Here is a 12,299-nt window from a genome sequence, read left to right on the forward strand (position 1 = left end):
CTTGTTTGTGAAATCTGTTCCCCGAGGCAGCTAAACCTTTGCTTTGTGCTGTGGGGTTGCATCTGTGCAGATGTTGAGGGCAGATCGTTGTGTTGCTAATGAATAACAGATGGAAGAAAATTCCATTTGAGAGTGACCTCCAAAGCTGGAGGACAGAGGAGTCGGAAGAAAGCTCAGTGGAAATCCTGTGGAAGTCCCTGCTTGTTGCTGATGTGGTGTCCTGTGAGGAGTTAGGCTGCTGAAGGTGCCTGTGGCTTTCCTTTCGGGGCAAGCTGCCCAGACCATGGCACTTGTTCCTTTTTCTGCACGTTCCTTATGATGCTTTGGAAAATGGCCAAAGTACAGTTCCTTGATACATCCTTCAGCTTTTGCAAAATGTTTCTATTTTCCTGTTCAGATCAGGATGGTTTGTTGTGTTAACTCCGGGAGCCAAGAAGTCGTCCTCTGCGTGGTGTTTGCTCTGGTCTAGCTTAACGGCAAGGGGACTCCTGGGGCCCCCCAAGTGAGCACTGTGAACCTGTCTGGGGACTCCAAATAGCTCCAGGTTCTCTTTGTATCGACCACAAAACAAGTCCCAAAACAGTGACAAGTCCCAGTGTGTGTCCCTGACGTCATGGCACCTGTGGCTCTTGGCTGACACCCAACTTGAAACCTCCACTAGCAGCAAAGGGAGAGAGGGCGTTTAGAAGACAAAGTTTATTGCAGGTGGAATAAATAAAGATCATCTACGAAAGTCAAGAGGAAGCAGAAGGCTTGTCTAAGCTGCAAGAGCTGCAGAGGAAGTGGTTCGTCTCAGGCAGGAGCAAGAAGTTGCTACGGAGATACCCCAATGATAGTCTTCTATGTCTTTACCTGTACGCTGAGCTGCACAGCCAGTGAGGCTGTATGCTTCTTCCTCTGGGCTCCAGGAGTCTTTACCACTGCTGCAGGTGGGTGACATCCTAGGTTTGCTGTTCTCATACGGCTGAGAGAGCTCAAATGGTTGCAGAATCAGTCAGGAGGTGGATTATATCAAAAGTGAACTGTGTTGTATTGGAATTACACCCTGCAGTCTGCTTGGCTGAGGGAAAAACAGCATTTGGAGAAGAAATTCATTTGGTCTGACAAGGAGATGAGGCTCAGGGTTTCAGGTGCAGAAGCTGGAAATGCACGTGCCATCCTACCCAGCACTTCTGCTAGCTGGAGCCATGGGTTTAAACTGCCATGCAGAAATTCAGTTGGATGTTGCCCTTGAAAAGAAATCAAAGAAAAACAGCATTATCAGCTGGAGGGAAAAATAAATAAATAATAATAATAATAATATGTCAAATGAAGATCAGAAAGCTGTACTGAAAACCTCTACAACAGGCACCACGTGTGAGTAAGGCTGCTGAATCCCTGCGCTGATTGATGCTGGCTCAGCTGCACCCAGCTCTGCAACAGTGCCACCCAGTGCACCTGAAGTAGGAGACTTGCTTAGCATTTTGCAAACTTAAAACCCAGGAAACACGGAATGGTTTTATCTTCCTGGCCTGGAGGCTGCCCCAAACGCAGTGATGCTGTGTAAACAGCGACGCAACGGCAACAGCAGCACCTGCCTTTCTGGCTGGGGTTTCCAAAGGTGAGTTTTCAGCTTCTTGTGTGACCACAGTGCTGAGAAATGTCTTAGAAACAAACCCAAACCAATACCAGCGAGTTTCTCAGCTGGCAACTTGAGCAATGGGGATGGGAGAGATACTACAAATAGCACGAGAATTTGTAACAGAGCCAGCTCCACCTCCAGGGCCTGGCCTGGAGCCAGCCAGAGTTAATTCATTCCCAGTGGAGCTGGGAGCCTGAGGGTACTACTGATACAGCCCTGGTGTGTTCTCCCCTAGCACTTGTTCAGGGAGGTAGCAGAGCTGAGGCTTCACCTAAAAATAATGGTGTGAAATAGTAGTTTTGCTTTCCAAGAGGAGCTTACCAGGAGCTTACCAAGAGGCACAAAGCTGGGTGATCTTCAGCATGCAGTGCCTTCTCGTGCAGCATCTCTATAGCAAAAAGCTCATCACAACACTTCAGGATGACTGCACCGCCAAGCTGTGCTGCGAGCACAGCCCCAGCTCCAGGCACATGTGGTGTGGGCTGGCCGACAGCAGCGCCTCGCTGGGGCTGGGGCAGCTCCGGGCACAGGGTTTGGCCAAGCCTGAGACCCGTGTGGTTATCGTGTCCATTAGACAGTGAACACGCAGCAATTCACTTCCCTCGGGTGGTTTAATGCCTCTCTCTGAGGGTGGTTTGCCTCCCAGCCCTTACTGCAAGCAGAGCAGTAACAGAGCAGCCCCAGCCCACCCCACTACCTGTGGTTTTGCAGTACTGCTTTCCAGCCACAAAGCTGTCCACCACTAAAGCCAGATGCTTTGTGCCAGGTGCTTTGGCCCCTTGTCTGTAAGGTTTTTGCCATGCAGGAGCTGGCAGGTGATGTGCAGGACACTGCAGTTTCCCTGTCCTTGCCATCCCCCCAGCTGGAGCAGCTCTGGTGACTGAAATTGAAGAAAATCTCTGCTGTGATTGTAGAGCAAGCATTTGGAGAAGTCATCAGGTAAGAGCTGGTTTGTTTTAGTGCTGTAATGTGAAGACTTCTGTAGTGCTGTAACAAAGACTTCTGGCTAGGACTGAGCTCCAGCAGCTCTGCTCATGGCACTGCCATGGGCTTGCGAAGCTCTGAACAGCTCTCTCGGCCTGTGCTGAGCTCCCTCACCTCCCGCACCACCTCTGCCACTATCCTGGAAGTGTGCTGGAAAGTGGAAAACCAACAAGTATGTGCTGCACTGCCTAGCTGTTGGTTGACTCGTTTTGTTGTTGGGACCAATGTCAGAATAGGTGTTAGCTCTCCCAGTTTCCATAGGCTGAATTACTTTTGGTGGTAGAATAAAAAATATGGCAGCAGTCTTTTGCATGAAGGCTGCTGCAAGGGCTTTATAAAGTCCTCTCAACATTTATAGCCTGGGGCAGGAAGGTGCCAGGCTGAGGGCAGACATTAGCACTGCTGAGCTGCTTTTAACCTGGCCCCAAGGTTAACCATTGCCCCATGGGCATGTGCCCACTGACCCTGAACAGCAGCCTGGGGAAAGCTCCGCATCATCTTCTGCTGCCTAAGTGCCGCCAGAGCAATCAGGCTGCCTCCTGGGGTCAGGTGCTGCACGAGAACTCATTTTCCTGGTGAGACTTTAACCAGTCTCCATGGCAATCAGTCAGCAGGCTGCCAGCACCCCGTGTCCTTGCCTCTCCTTCCTGCGTGCTGGCTGCCCAGGGGTGCTCAGGCGGTGGGTGCGCAGCACAACACCTTCCCTGTGCGTGTCTGGGCCCTTTTTTCTCTCCTCTGGTGCTTCTCCAGCCCCTGAGCCACACACGAGCTGCCTGCGTCCTTCAGGAGCAGGAGCCCCCAGCAGGAGGCAGGCAGGGAGGTGGCTGCAAGCACAGGCACTCAGGGGCTTGAAACCAGTCCCAGGTTGTTCACCCCATCCCTGGGAAGTTCATGTGATGCTCCTGTCTGTCTGTCCTGGCTTGGGAAGCTTTTGCTCTGTTCCACGGATAACAACTATTTTGTAAGAATAATCATGGCAGGGACTGAGATTATGACATGTGTTTTTGGAAAAATTCAAAGTAATTGGATAAAGCATCCATTGCCTCACTCCACGTCTGTTTGTACTGAAATACAGGCCTGGCTCGTGTCCCTGCGGGTGAAGCACAGATAAAAGCAGCTTTAATGCTGTCTGAATTATTCCTAAACTCTCCTAACTCATTTGATTGAAACTTGCCGTGAAAGGTCTCTCTGTGCCATTTCGAAGTGTAGCTATGTATTGAAACGCAGTCAGAGCACTGACCCCTGAATTTATGTTATTTATTTTCAGTATAACATAAACTCCAGCCTAGCAAACACTTAGCCCTGTGTTTCACTGTAAGGCATGCGTGCTCTGGCTCGGTGGCCTCAGTGCAGCTATTCATGGGCAAAGCCACCGCCTAGGCTGCTGTCTCTATGATCTGCAGCATGTGCTGAAAGATGTGACTCGGTCTCTCTGAAAAGGGGCTCTTAAAATCCTCTACCCACGTGCTGTGAACCTATAGCATGAGGAACACGTGGGTTGTATATAGGTTACAGAAGATATAATTGTGTAACTGCGTTAATGCATTCCTGAGCTAAGGTGCTGCAATATGTGCTCGCTGCAGAAAGTAGTGCCGGGGGTCAACGAGCCGCGCTTGGGCACCTCCTGCACAGCCCCAGCAGTGCTGTGAGCAGATCCTTGTGCCTCCCTAGGGAGGACAGAAGGTCCCCCTGCAGGAGAAGCTCTCTAAGTGTGCTTAATGGCATTTTTTAAAGCATTTGGAAAATGTTTCGGTATGCTGGGGACCTCTTAAGGTCTGCAAAAAAAACACATTATGAACACACGGGAATAAAAGCTCCAGGGGCAGGATGGAGCACGTGAGGCAAGCCCTGGGCTGCCTGGCTCGGGGCGCCCCAGGGTGGCAGCACCCTGTGCTGAGCCGCAGCAGTCCCAGCACGGCTGCGGGGCCGGTGTCACCGCCCTGTGCTGCAGAGGTGCTACTCTGCCCCCTTCTGCTGCGCCTTGCTGCTGGCTCTTCTCTGGAGAGCAAAGCCAGGCTGAACGCACAGCGTGTCTGGTAGTGTAAGAGTGATAATAATAATAAAAAAAGGGACCTTATTTATCACTGTACAGTTGACCTTAGTTCAGGGCACTTCTGGGACATGCTGCAAAGCTGGGACCAAGCACTGTCTGAGCTCTGGTTTTTAGGGTGAGCACATCCCCAGGGTGATGTGCTGCTGGACCAAAGTCTTATTGTCGATCCAGCTCTGGCTCTGCAATGTAGTCCTGTCTGCAGAGACTTGTCCCACTCCGTTTTTTACCTCTCTGAGCTTATTTTCATTTGCTCTATTTCATTTTTCTCTGCTTTCAGGCAGGTGGGAACCACACTGGCTTCTCTCCCCAGCGACTTTTCTAGCCAAACCTCTGCGGTACAGACCAGGCAGGGGAGCCATCCTCAGAGCCCTGCCACAAAGCCTGTTCTTCAAGGACTGTCCCTCAAATAATAACGTCTTGTTTAGCTTTACAACTTCTGAAGTCCCCCTCTTTAGTTTCTCATGTTTTGAATATGTAATTGGATAATTTCCAGGGTGGAGAACTGCTCACTAATTGTATGCAGGTGGATCACGACATCTTTCGTGCACTTGCTTGGATGGAGTTCCCACAGCCCCGGAGGCCAGTTCACGCTTCCAGAGCTTGTCTGCTTCGTTCGGTACCGTAACTGTGCTTGGAAATCCTGCACTGTTTTGCACAAACAGATTTCAAAGCGCTTTCTGCCACTCCTAGAAACAGAAGAAAATTCCCACCTGCCCTCCCTTCCTCTGCCTTTTCCCCTGCAGGCTCATTTTTGTCTCTCTACACGTTTCAGCCTGTTTGGCCTTCCCAAAGCCACGTTTCCTTCAGAGCAGGCAGAAAAACAACCACAACGAACTTGCAGGAGAGAAGACAGAGAAAGGGAGGGAAGGCACCTTCTGTACGGGGAAGAGCTGTCCCCTCAGTATGGTCTCGGATCTGGGATGTCCCAGTCCTGACACCGCAGGTCCCGCAGCGAGGCCCCAGCACTGGACACGGGATGCAGGGCCCTGAGGCCAGGCTGTCCCAGCTCTGCAGCCCCCCCACGGCCGGGATGCTCAGGCCCCACCGGGAGATGAAGGCTCCTCGTGGGGCCAGCCCTTGGGGGAGCGGCTCCCGGGCAGGAGCTGGTGGCCTCCCATGGGCAGAGGCTGGGCCCGGAGCCCCAGGGCCCCACAGGGCCTCCACCAGAGGCTCTGCTGGCTGCTGTGTGCTTGAGCAGGCTCCAGGCTGTCCCGATCAGATCCCGTCACAGGGCTGAGGTGCTGGTGTTGCCGAAAACCCCATGTCTGTCCCACCAGCCTGCTGCGACAGCAGCCCAGGAGCTGCCTGCCACGAGCCGGCCCCGTCCAACCCCACGTCCACCACGGCCTCTGCTCCTGGAGAGGTGCTTCCACATGCAGCTTACGGCCAACACCGTGATAGATACATGTACACCATGGTGCTCTCCAGGTACGTGGGGGAGGTGGAGGGAGGAGATGGCATTTTGAAGAAGGAGACACCTCCCTGCCAGGGCTGCTGCCTCAGGGTCTCAGGGCAAGAAGTTCAGGTGCCCTGGTGGGGGGCTGGGGGACATGGTGTGATGAGACAGCCTGTCCCTCGGGGTCAGGTCCCCTGGCCTGGCCAAGTAAAGCGTCTCCATCACATAGGTGCCAGGAGCTGGTTTCAGGGTGGTGTCGGGTGTGTGATGAGACAACCTGCTCCACACGAAGCGGGGTCACCTGCAGACAGAGCTTCAGTGGCATGGAGTGTCCTACCGGGCCCTCAGCTGGCTGGGTTTTGTCTGCAGCTCTGGCTTATGGCAGCAAGGCTTTCCCTTGCTGCACCCACTGCTGCCTTCCCTTGTGCCCACGCACCCCACACACACCTCGCCCCCCAAGCCTGCCCCACTCCGCCCTCCCCTCTGCTCCTGCCCTGCAGCTGCTTCATCACCCAGAAATGTGGGGGAGGCTTCATTCCTGTGCAAAGTGCTCGGAGCGTGTCTTCTGCTCCCCCCTTGCCTGGTTTCCCCCGGCTTCTCCTTCCTGTCCTCCCACCCCTGCTCCAGCTTCCTGCCCTTTGATGTGCCTCCGCTCCTTTGCTCCCGGGCAGGAGCCGCCTGCCAGGTGGAGGTGAGCGCTCCCCACCCCACAATTAGCTGCGATCGAAGGTTCAGCTTTTCCCTGACACCTTGCTCCATGTGGCCAGGCTCACAGCACCACCGTGGCCAGCAGAGCCCAGAAGTGTGCCCCTTGAGATGGTGGGATCAGCCCCAGGCAGGTCCAGCAGCCAGGGCTCATCTACCTCGGCTCTGCTTCAAGGCACCCAGGGCTGCCCTGGCCTGACCCTATACAGATGGCCTTTTGGGGTGGCATTGGCTCGTGGGGTGTCGTTTGGGCAGCCAGGGGCTCCTGAGCGTGTGTGCGTATGTGTGAGGAGGGCACATGGTGCATGTGAGAGCACACATGGAGTGAAAGTCTCAGCAGAGATAAGATTTTTGGAAATGTAATTGAAGGCATGGAGCATCCTGCCTGTTACTCAACTCTCCTTGCATAACCCCCGGGACCGGCAGCGTTCACAGCTGACTGCGCCGCTGTCAGAATCATTTGGTGGGCACTTGTTGGAAAAACCGTCAGGTCAGCACGGAGCTAATTGCACAGGCATCTTCCACTCATAATGAGATTTAAAAATCTAGAAAAATACCTGCCAAATAGTTTGCGGCTCCCCGGATGAGCCTGCGATGCCTCTCGGTGCTTAATCCTCCCCGTGTACCGGGGCTGACTGGGATGGGGACGGTTCGGAGCCTGCATTGAATGAGCACCACACACACTGCTGGCCACGTGCCATCGCCCTGTCACCTAACAGACCCGTGCTGTGACAGTCCTCCCGGCATGGTGGCCTGGCAGGTGTGGAGGAGGCAGCGTTCCCCTTCCGGGCAGGAGTTTCACCCTGGTGTTGGTCCCCCTGCCGCATCCCCCGGGATGCTGGCCGTGTCCCTGAGCTGCCACTGCCCTGAGCATCTGCAGGGGTTCAGAGCCCCCAGCCAGGCATGGGGCAGGGGTCACACATCGCCCCGGGGAGCACGGCGGTGGCTGCTCCTGGGCCAGAGGGAGCAAGGCAAGAGCTGCAGCTGCCTTTTGGGGGCTGTGACCCTTCTCTTTCCCTGCCATCTGCACCCAGGGCCGTGGTGAGGGCTGCTCCTGGGTGCTGCGGGCGGCTGGGGAGCTGAGCACAGACACACGGAGCGCCTTTGTTTGCCTGGGTGAGCAGCCAAGTCGCAGCCCATCTCCGGCTTCGTACCAGCTGCAGATCTAAAGCAGCTGACCGGCCCCTCCAAAAAAACAAAACACGTCTAGGACCAGGGAGTGGCTTGCGCTGGTGCTGAATAATGATGGTCCCGGCACGCTTATAAAGCCACGAGGCGGAGAGCTCGCTGCAGAGCTGGTCCTGGCAGCCCCGGCCCTCCGCAGAGCATCGCTGCACCTCGTCAGCCAAGGTACGTGTCTGAAGGAAGAGAGGCAGTGCCCCTTCGCAGCCTGGGGCTGGGCTTGTCTTTAAAACTTGGGGAAAATGCTAACACTGCTCCCAAGGAGCTGCTGGCCCAGAAAGTGTCCTGACCTTGAGGCTGCGCTGGGCAAGCACCAGTGGAGGGGGATGCAGCATCGTGCCCCTGGGCACAGGGCTGGGAGGGTGTGCTGCAGGAAAACGGCCCATCTCCTTCCTCACAGCACGCCTTGGGGGGTCGGATTGTGCTTTATTTGGTGCTGACGGGGATCCTCACTAGCTTCCCATCCCGCACACCGCAGCGCTGTGAACATCCCGGCTCACGAAGCTGTGATGTCCTACCCGCCGCCTCGCGGGGCCCACCTCAGCCACTTTCCTCCTTCCCAGGTTTCCCACCTGCATCCCGGCACAGCCATGCTGGGCACGGCAGTGCGGCTCTCAGTCCTGCTCGGTCTCCTCGGCTTCGGGAAGGGGCAGATGTTTCACATGGGGCCGTGCCCAGACCCCCCCGTGCAGGAGGACTTCGACATCTCCAAGGTGTGATGCGCCTTATGAAACCTCACTGCGGGCAGCAGGGGGGTGACCGGGCATGGGGTGGGTTTGAAGGGTCCGGCCTGGGAGCCCGATGGCTGTGGGGTGATGCTGGTCCTGTTCTCCGTGCTCCACCTGGTGCAGCACTCGCTCAGCCTCGCGCCAAGCAGGGCTCTGCTCCGGCCCCTGGTGCTCAAAGCTTCTCTCTGGACTTTGTTTTCTCAGTATTTGGGAAAATGGTACGAGATAGAAAAGCTGCCCTCGAATTTTGAGAAAGGAAGCTGCATCCAGGCGAATTACTCACTGAAGGAGAATGGGAAGTTTAAAGTGATCAACAAGGAGCTGCTGTAAGTGCTTGCGTGCAGGCTGTGCCTGCAGTAGTGGGGTTCCCATCACCTCTCTTCTTCTCTCTGGGGGTGATATTTCACCAAACCACCCATTTCTGGGTGTGGGGGTGCTGGGGGAGGCACAGGTTCAGATGTTGCTCTGTGTGGCTCCACCACAAGCCCTGGTATCACGGGGTGCCAGGGGCAGGACGAGCACGTGAGTGAGCAGGGAGGGAAGCGCGGTCCCTGCGCTCCCTGGCATGGTGTGGGGACTTTGTTCTGCCTCACAACAACACCACAGCAACACGCTTTGTGTCTGGCAGGGAGCTGCTTCCCTGCTGCTCTCCAGCAGCTCCACATCGTCCCTGCAGCTCCCGTGCTGGGGATGCCCCAGGCAAGCAAACACCTGCAGGAGATGCAGGAGGGGTGTCCCAACGGGACCGAACACCCCTGTCCTGATTGCAGCAGCTCAGGGCCCTGCAAGGGCTCCAGCATCACCCCCTGACCTTGCTGCTGGCAGCCCCGCAGACGTGAGGTCCCTGCAGCACAGGTGCCAGCAGCCAGCTGGTGCTGGCAGAGGGGACGGTGGCACTGGGGCACACACACACACACGTGCATGCACATTCCCCCTTGTCTTTACACACAGAAAAAATGAGCTGGACATACAAAGTGACTTAGGCAAAGCAGCACAGGGCACTGCTGGTGAGACTCTGCCTCCTTGGGTTTTCCTGTTTCACGGGAAACTGAAAGTTTCCTGCCCCATGGGCAGCGTCTAGGTCGTGAGGCATGTGGGGAATAAATGCAATTATAAGACGGGCAGCCAAGTGGCAGAGCCTGCTGCCAGCAGGGCAGTGCTCTGCACCCACAGTGAAACAAACCCCAGCTCACCAGGCAGGGCCAGGTAATTGGTGTGTGGACGAGTGTGCTGCCTTCCAAAAAATGCAGGTGGTTAAACAGCGGTGAACACGTGCCTATGGCCAGCGTCCCACTGTGGTCGCATTGCACCGCTCCTCCCAGCACCATGCTCTCGCTGCCCGTAGGCAGTAGTGACAAGAGTCACCAGGCTGAGCTCTGTCCCCCAGCCCCTAAAAAAAATAAAATAATAATTTGGCACCACAAAGGGCACCGCAGGACAGCAGAGCAGGGCAGAGGCGGTCTGCAGGCTGTGCGGCACTGTGCGCTTAGTGTGATTTCAAGCTCGCCTAATTCTATTTCTCTCTGTGTCCTTTCCCCCTTAGTTCCAGTGGTAAAGTTAACGAAGTTGAAGGAGAAATCATGCACACGGATGTGAAGGAGCCGGCCAAGCTCAGTGTCCGCTTCAACTGGTGTAAGTCTGTGTGGGGCTGCTGGCGTGGAGCAGGCTCAGCTCCCATACAGAGCCAGCGGTGAACCTGCCTGGGGGCTTGGCAGCACCACAGGGCGAAGGCATGGGGCTTGGAGCAGTCAGTGGTGGTTTGAGGGTGTTTATGAAAAAATCAAAGTGAGAGAGACTGGCAGCATCTCCAGCACTCCAGGCCATTTCACAGATGGGGAGAAAGAGCGCTGCTGGTGCAGGAGGCAGGAACAGGCTTGCTTTTGTGGGCATGGTGGTATGGCGACCAGCCCACACCGCCTCTGTTTACAAGCTCCTTTTAATAGTCTTTAATAATGTGGTTTTGTTTGCTTTTGTCCTCCCCTGTGAATGTAACGCACCAGAGGGGCCTGCGAAGGATGGCGCATTTTGTTTCTGTCGCATGGCACAGCACCTTGTCTGCAGCAACACTTGGGAAAGAGAGAATAAGTCCCCCCTCTGCCCCCTCTTATTCTACTTCCTCACACCTTTCCCTTGGTTGTTTGACAGCACTCACATGGTTATTTGGAAGCATGGGTGGACAAGCACAGGAGGTGCAGGTGCTGCTCACAGGAGCAGCCAGCCCATCCCAGGCACCACGGAGGCACCACCTGCACCCCTCTGCCCGCAGCCCATGCCACGCAGGCACCCTGTACATGGCTACGGGCTGGGCTGCTTTTCGGTGGCCTGGACAAGCTGTGCAGGTCACAGCGTTAACTTCCCAGCAAGACCTTCCAGTTCAGGGCTTCGTGGCTTTCTCGAGTCCCTCTGGCAGAACAAGGAGTCCTGCTAGGACTTTATAAATCACAGCTCCCTGGGCTGATCGCAGCTGTGCAGCTTGGCAGCAGCAGAAGTGGGAGCAGCCCCAGGAGTGAGGCTGTAGCCATCTGCTGTGCAGGGAGGGTCACCTGCCGCGTGTAACTGAGCCCTTCCTTCCCCTAGTCATGCCTTCTGCCCCTTACTGGGTAATCTCCACTGACTACGAAAACTACTCGCTGGTGTACTCCTGCACGAACATCCTCTGGCTCTTCCACATTGACTACGCCTGGATTATGTCAAGAACTCCCGACATGCACCCGGAGACCGTGGAGCACCTGAAGAGCGTCCTCCAGTCCTACAAGATCGACACTGAGAAAATGATGCCCACTGATCAGCTTAACTGCCCCGCTGAGATGTAACTCCCAGCACGCAGCCACACAGCACCAGACCAGCTATGAACTTTGTTGCTTTTGTTATTAGCCATTAGATTTCTCTTTGTAACAGAGAAATGCAATAATCCCCTTGCTAATGGTAGTTTGCCAGCCCTGAGTCACTCTGTGCTGTTGTTCCCTCTGTTGCTGTTCTCTGTTTCATCTCACTCTGCCTGACTTTGGCAGAGTGGCTGATTCAAAGCTGATGGGTGCAGAACAGAAACCCTGACGTGCAGGCGTGAAACTCTGCTGTTGCTGCAAATCCTGCAGCGGGGGGATGCAGAAAGTTATGAGCTGCTATGTGCAAATGTTAGCCCCAGGGGGAACCATGCACCCATAAGTTGTTTTGATGCTTTTGGGCCCGCCGGGAGCACAGGGTGTCTGAGCACAGGGGGTCAGTGCTGCAGCCTGGGGCTGGGTGTTTTGAGCACATTTTCTGGTGCGGGGCAGTAGGTGGAAGCTACTGCCAAGTCAGTAGATCTACTTACTAGGGTTTGGGTCTGGCCTTTTTTAAAGTCTGAAAATGTCCAGAAAAACAGCATTGCTCCATCCTGGCTGTCTGTACACGTCTTCTTGTGCCCCTTGCGAGGCTGGTCCTGCACTACCCGAGCTCCAGAGCATACCCATTAGCAGACAGAAAGAGTTGGGGCTGCTCACTTGGCCTCTGCTCCCGAGGCTTCCCCCTGCTCACTGCCTCCTGTGCACCCACCGGCTCTGCCCCTGCCCTGCCAGAGGCTCTGCTCCAGCTCTGCTCACATAGCACCGCTGCAACTCATTAAAACGAAATCCAAACACCTGCTTCTGG

At 55.3% G+C, this 12,299-nt stretch overlaps 1 protein-coding gene across 2 annotated transcripts in view; it reads left to right on the plus strand.

Annotated features, from left to right (window-relative positions):
• Positions 1–12,281, plus strand: part of APOD (apolipoprotein D) — a 21,320-nt gene extending 9,039 nt beyond the window's left edge. The window contains exons 1-5 of one of the 2 annotated variants that reach the window (XM_032193503.1): positions 8,000–8,109; positions 8,505–8,654; positions 8,874–8,995; positions 10,213–10,301; positions 11,247–12,281. In XM_032193503.1, the coding sequence (XP_032049394.1) occupies positions 8,532–8,654; positions 8,874–8,995; positions 10,213–10,301; positions 11,247–11,482 (570 nt within the window). In that variant the 5' untranslated portion in view covers positions 8,000–8,109; positions 8,505–8,531 and the 3' untranslated portion in view covers positions 11,483–12,281. Of the gene's footprint in view, positions 1–7,999; positions 8,110–8,504; positions 8,655–8,873; positions 8,996–10,212; positions 10,302–11,246 lie in introns of those variants that run through there. The other variant, XM_032193504.1, reaches the window with a different exon arrangement.
• The last annotated feature ends 18 nt before the right edge of the window (positions 12,282–12,299 follow it).

Source organism: Aythya fuligula, chromosome 9 (genome assembly GCF_009819795.1).
Source record: "Aythya fuligula isolate bAytFul2 chromosome 9, bAytFul2.pri, whole genome shotgun sequence".
NCBI classification, from domain to species: domain Eukaryota; kingdom Metazoa; phylum Chordata; class Aves; order Anseriformes; family Anatidae; genus Aythya; species Aythya fuligula.